This window comes from Pipistrellus hanaki (assembly GCF_964339955.1).
Source record: "Pipistrellus hanaki genome assembly, chromosome: 16".
In the NCBI taxonomy this organism is placed as follows: Eukaryota; Metazoa; Chordata; class Mammalia; order Chiroptera; family Vespertilionidae; genus Pipistrellus; species Pipistrellus hanaki.
In genome coordinates this window covers 3,380,404-3,386,517 of record NC_140518.1, presented here as the reverse complement: position 1 = coordinate 3,386,517, position 6,114 = coordinate 3,380,404, and the positions used below count along the sequence as shown (strand labels likewise).

Sequence of the window (6,114 nt, the reverse complement as noted above, 5' to 3'; positions counted from 1 at the left end):
GGAGTTCCGCAGACTCCCCGTCCCTGTGTGTGTGTGTGTGTGTGTCAGTGTGCGTGTGAGTGTGTGTGTGTGTGTGTGTGTGTCAGTGTGCGTGTGAGTGTGTGTGTGTGTCAGTGTGAGTGTGTGTGTGTGTCAGTGTGAGTGTGTGTGTGTGTGTCAATGTGTGTGTGTGTGTGTCAGTGTGTGTGTGTGTGTGTGTCAGTGTGTGTGTGTGTGTGTGTGTGTGTGTGTGAGTGTGTTCATGGGAAGAGCCATCAAACTCAACTTGATTAGCTAAAGGAAAAAGTTTAACCCCTAGCTAGTGGTCAGCAAACTCATTGGTCATCAGAGCCAAATTTCAACAGTACGATTGAAATTTCTTTTGAGAGCCAAATTTTTTAAACCTAAACTATATACATAGGTGCATTGTTATTAACTTCATTAGGGCACTCGTAAGCTGTCTTTGCTAAAAACTCAAGGGGCCAAAGAGCCGCATGTGGCTCAAGAGCCACAGTTTGCCGACCACTTCCCTAGACTTATACCAGAAGCGCAGGCACAGCGGTGCTGAGCTGGCCTCAGGACCGGCCGGAACTGGGGACTGGTCCTGTCTCTCCTTCGGGCACATTCCTGGCGCTTCTCTCTGCTCTTCGCTCCCCAGCTCCGTGCCGAGGTCCTCCAGTGAGGACACGCCTCTCCCAGCGCTGGCTCCATCCCACAGCTGCTGGCCCTCAGCCGGACCCGGCTGGGCCGGGCTGTTTTCCACCCGGAGAAGTGGGAGCAGGTGTGTCCCTCCGGCAGCGCTGACCAGTCAGGAGGGAATCCACCTGTGTCCTGTGCTGTGCCGAGCAGGGGCTGGAGATCCTCGCAGCAGCGTGCCTCCCAGCCCAGGTCTCCCCTGGCAACGGGGGCCAGCGCCCAAGTGTCTCTCCTCCGTCCGTCTGTCTAAGGTGTGGCATCTCCGGCCAGCTCGTAGGACAGGTTGGTTTGGACGGACAGCTCCCGTTGCTCCTCGGGGACCCTCGGGGGCCCCTTCAGCCAGAGGATGGCGCCGACCACGCCCAGTAAGAGGGGCACCTTCACGAACACCAGCAGCAGGTAGTAGTTCCTGTGGCGGGGACAGCGGTCAGCGCCGGCCTCCAGGCCCAGCCGCCCCAGGGGCTGACGCTGGGCATCCACCCGCCCAGCCCAGCCCGCGACCTCGGCCCCGCTGCTCCTGGCTGAAGGCCCCCTGAACCTCCGCAGCGGCTCAGCCAGGGGGGCTCCCGGAGGCAACCTTGGTTCTGCTCTGGTTCTGCTTTGCACCAGGCCCAGCGACCTTCCCCGAGTCTCTCTCCTGCTCTGCGGCCTGAGCCTTGGGTCATGGAAATTCGTGTCTGATGGCCCCGTGGCCCCACCAGGACAGGAGGCTTTTTTTGTTGACAAACGACCAGGATGATGATCCTTACGGAGGAGCATTGCACACAGCGGGGTCTGGTGAGTGCTGGGCCATGGTGGGTGAGGGCTGGGCCGGGCCATGGTGGGTGAGGGCTGGGCCGGGGCCATGGTGGGTGAGGGCTGGGCCGGGGCCATGGTGGGTGAGGGCTGGGCCGGGGCCATGGTGGGTGAGGGCTGGGCCGGGGCCATGGTGGGTGAGGGCTGGGCCGGGGCCATGGTGGGTGAGGGCTGGGCCGGGGCCATGGTGGGTGAGGGCTGGGCCGGGGCCATGGTGGGTGAGGGCTGGGCCGGGGCCATGGTGGGTGAGCGGTGAGGGCCGGGGCTGTTGTGGCCTGACACTGGTTACGATGGGCAACCGCCCCCGGGCAGTGGGGTTCCAGGCTCGGCCACCCCACTGGAGAGGCCCCAGGTAGGGGCAGGGGAAGGGGCCCCAGCCACTCACCGGATGCGGGAGCCAGAGGACACCCCCGTGCTGTTGGCGGTCGTCCAGGATGATAGGTTTTCTAGACACAAAGTCGGCCGAAGGTTATTGATGACACAGACCGGGGCTAGTGTGTGGCTCACAATGTCCCGTCCCCCCCTCCCCCTGCCAGCCCCCACAGGTCCCCCTTACTGCAGCCCCCCCCCCCATCAGGAAGCATCAGTCTTCTCGAGGAGGGGCTTCTGTTGTGCCAGCTGAACCCAACACACAGTCACCCCTCCGTCGCCTCCAGGTGTGGCAAGAAGCAGTCACAGCTACATGGGCGCAGGCTCTGGGCTCATTCTGAGCAGAGAGCGCCTCTCTTCCGGCCCCTCTAGGGGGGACGGCTGGTTGTGGGGGGTCTTTTGCTCAAGCAGGGCCCGAGCAGGCTCAGGGACAGACGGTTCTGGAGATGGGACTCCCGGTTCCGGGGGTGACGAGGGCAGGGAGCACCCCGAAGGCTAGTGAACAAGAGGGTGCATTTCAGTTCGTTGGTGAACAGCAACCAATGGGAACGGCACCTCTGAGCCTGGGAGATGCTGCCGGCGAGCAGCGTGGTCTGGCTTCCCTAGCCCAGCCGGCCCGGCGTCCCTGGTGTGCCTGCCTCTGATCCCGGGCCCGGCAAACCCTGCTCCCTGAGGCCCCACCTTCGGCCACAGCGGGTGGCTCCTGGCTGAGGCCACGGTCGCCTCACAGGCTGGTGCCCGAGCCCCCTCAACGCCGTTCTCCCGGAAGCTCCGCCTGGGCACACGCCGGCCTGCCCGGTCCCCAATCACGTGTCAGTCAATCCCGTTGTGTCCCCGCAGATCTTGCTTCCCTCCTGGCAGCTGGGGGAGCGCTCGGGCTTGGTCCATCCTCTCTGGGCCCCTCCACCCAGCGGCTGCCCCTGCCTTTCTCGGGCTCAGGCCCTCCTAGTCCGAGGGCCACTCGGCCTGAGTTCCTCTCGCTTCCCTCCCCATCTGTCTGTCTGTCCGTCCGTCTGCCTGCCTCTCGCTCACTCTCACACACAGGCTCCCAGGAACTCGGCCGTTTCCCTGCTGCCCCTGGGAGGAGGGGCAGGCGCCCCCGCTCTGGCAGCCGAGCACCAGGGCCTCCGAGTAGCGATGGATGAGCGAGTTCTCACCTGAGCCAACAACGACCACTCGAATGGGTGCCCCGCGGTCCGTGCCGAGCCTCTTGATCCCGCACCAGTAGGTGTCCTGGTCGTCGGGCCGGAGGTCCCACATGGCCACCGAGATCACGCGGTCCCTCTGGTTGTCGCTGATGGACAGCCGGGGTCCCTGCACTGTGTGCTGCCCTGGCGTGGTCTGAATGAGGACCCGGCAATCACGCCAGTTCGCTCCCCGGCACCACCACTTCCTGTTGGACTCCCACCCTGGCGTATAGCGACACTCCACGGTCAGCGAGCCCCCCTCCGGGCCTTTTGTCACCTTGGGGCCTTGGATGGAGAAACAGCCTGGAAAACAGAATCCCAGGGTGTAGATCCTGCCCCTCTTCCCCCGTCCCCACCCCCAGCCAGGCCTGACCTGGGCTCAGGGGGCTCCAGGCTGATGCCCGGGCCCTGGGCCAGCACCCTCGGCCTTCCTGGCCACCCCTTAGCCGGCCCCTCGCATCTACCCTCTCCCCCGTCCAGCTTCCCCCGTGGCTCCCCCAGCGACAGTGCTTGGCCTCTTTGGGCCTCATCTCCTAGGGGTGCTCACTCTGACCCGTCCCTCATGGTCCTCGCGATGCCGTTCTCACCTGATCTCTGACTGCTCTGGCTCAGAGGCCCCCGCTGGTTTCCCTCCCCACCCCCCCCGGAGATCAGCTCCACCAGGAGGTGCCGTTAAATATTGAACAGCCAGGGCCCCCCCTCCCTGGGTGGGGGTGGGGATCTCCGGTTTGTAGATATTTCCAGTTTCTGTGGCGGCCGATCAGCGCCTGGCCTGGGCACAGAGTTGGGAAGAGCTACTGGGAGCCGGTCCTTGTGCACCCGTGTGAGCAGCTCCAGCCCCTGCCCCCGGGGGTGCTGGTGGGGGGCCCAGACGCTCCTCTGGTGCGTGGATCGTGGTGGTAGCACCTGGAGCGGGTCTCCCCTCCTGCTGCTCCCCTCCTCTGACCTCCCCCCAATATGGCCATCGGAGCCATGCCCTGAAACCGCCCCTCCCCAGTCCTCGGCTGCAGCCGCAGCACGTGAACACCTCCAGGAAGCGGCTGCAGCGCCAGCACCAGGCAGACGGGGAGAAAGGATGTGGCTCCCAGACATGGCCGCTCCCCACAGTCCCAGAGCAATCTCAAACGCGGGAGCTCGGCCTGCGTCCTCCTGCAGCCTGGGACCCAGGTCTCTGCCCAGCGCCACTCCCTGCACCATCCTGCCTCCTGCTCTCCCCATGACACACCCCGCTTTCCCCAGAGTCTGCCAAGTCCTCCCAGGCGGCTGGGTCATGGCTCCGGTCCTTCTTCCTCCTGGAAACTTTGACTAACCCCTCTGCCCGCCATCCCTGGCGACGCCCTCTTTGCAAAGTCTCATTTCCCTTCCCAACCCGATGCTCCCGCGGCCTCCACAGGAAGCTGAGCGCCAGCTGGTGGGATTTGATCTTCTCTGTGTGTCTCCCCTGATCTCTCTCTCTCTCCCCACCCCCAGTCCTTCCCCTGTAGCTTCCACTGGGCCGGGATCCTCGTAGGTACCAATCCAGTTTATGGTTGTTCTGGGAAAGAGCTTAGACAGAATTGTTTTGATTCTAAGATTAACTGTAATTTCCAGTGTAAAAACACGTGGGAAGTTCTCATAAACGCAGCTTCCGATGGGCGGGAGGGTCCGTGAGGTCTGCGTGAACTCTCGCGTGTGTCCGGGTGGGAGAGCGGAGAGAGGACAGGACAGCCGCCGGCCAGGAGCAGGGCGCTGGGGAGCAGGGCCGGCGGGTTTCAAGGCGTTGGCCGTGCGCGTTTCAGTTGTTCATTTTCGTGAATCTGAGACGGAAACTCCCTCCTGCGTCCATCGTTCGGGAAAACTGGCTCCACGTGCGAAATCCTCGTGGGAACAGTCTTGTCCCGACATTGAGAGACGGCTGAGCGGTGGCTGGGCTGGAGGCAGGTGACTAACGACACCCACACCAAGGCCAAGGCGCCACGGGGAGCTCAGCGCAGGGACGCCCACGGAGCATGGGGTGCATGACGGGCGTGGCCACTCTTGGGCAAGGCGTCTCAGCTGACACGCCGGGCGGTCCTGCAGCCCACGCGCTGAAGTCACTTCTGGGGCACAGGCCCCACTTCCGTCACGGGGAGAAGCGGGGCTGGGTTTCTACCTGCAGACACTTAGCACCGCTCTACCCAGCGCCCTGCCTTCCCCTTGGGAGGTGAGGGGGTGGAAGGAGGCATGAGGGGGGGGGGGGGGCGCTTATGCAACCGAGCAGATAAGACGGTGTCTTAACAGAAGTTGGGCTGTTCTGACCTCACCCACGTTCCCCTCCCGTGTTTCACAGACGTGGCCCCACGGTGGCCAGTGGCAGTCTGTAGGTGAGAACTCGGGGGGTGGCTTTTCTTTCATCCTTGCCTAAAGGCACCCCCCTTTTCGAGGTACAACTCGCAGTCCCGTCCCCAAGCCACAGGTCAGCCGTGGCGGGCCTTGGCCCTGGTCTGGGGGAGGAAGGTTGGTGAGGGAGGGTGCGTATGCGGGAGATGCAGGGTGTGTGTGTGACCGTGCAGGCGTGTGTGAGCGCACGTGTCCCTCGGTGTCCCCTGAGCACAGTCCACCACGCCTGACTCTGTCCTGCCATGGGGGTGTTTGTCCGTCTGTAAGCCTCCCCCACAGAGCCCTCTGGGGTCCCCTCTTTAACGACCAGTCCTGTGTCTCTTTTCCCTTCGCCTGGCATGCCTGGCCCGGAGCAGGATCCATTAAGCTTTTGCTCAATGAACTAACAAAGCCACCTCTGGTTTTCCCAGACGGGACGTCCCCCTCCCCTCCCGTTTTGTACCCGGACAGCTGCCCTCGGCGCCCGTCCTGCTCCTGCAGCTCTCCGTCCCCGAGGCCCGCGGCACTCACCTGGGAGGCTGAGCAGGAGCAGAGCGGGGGGCAGCCACATGGTCCTGCTCCCGGCCGCTCGGCACTGGCGAGCGGTGATGCCGGCTGGACCCGGAGCTCCGCCTGGCCGCGTTGGCACCCTCTGCCTGTCCAGACCGCCTTTGCGTCTCTCTGATGCGTCCACTTCCTTTTGTAGAGCATTTCCTGCTTTTCATTATTCAGCAAGAGGAGCGTCGCTTCT

General features: G+C 63.7%; 1 protein-coding gene across 1 annotated transcript; it reads right to left on the bottom strand.

The window, feature by feature from the left end:
• Nucleotides 1–310: 310 nt before the first annotated feature.
• LOC311611661 (CMRF35-like molecule 7) lies at nucleotides 311–5,999 on the bottom strand. Its single transcript, XM_084864029.1, has 4 exons — nucleotides 5,895–5,999; nucleotides 2,997–3,329; nucleotides 1,856–1,916; nucleotides 311–1,084 (listed from the first exon to the last, which is right to left on the bottom strand). The coding sequence occupies exons 1-4, from the start codon at nucleotides 5,932–5,934 to the stop codon at nucleotides 922–924; spliced, it is 597 nt and encodes a 198-aa protein (XP_084720155.1). The 5' UTR covers nucleotides 5,935–5,999; the 3' UTR covers nucleotides 311–921.
• Nucleotides 6,000–6,114: the final 115 nt, after the last annotated feature.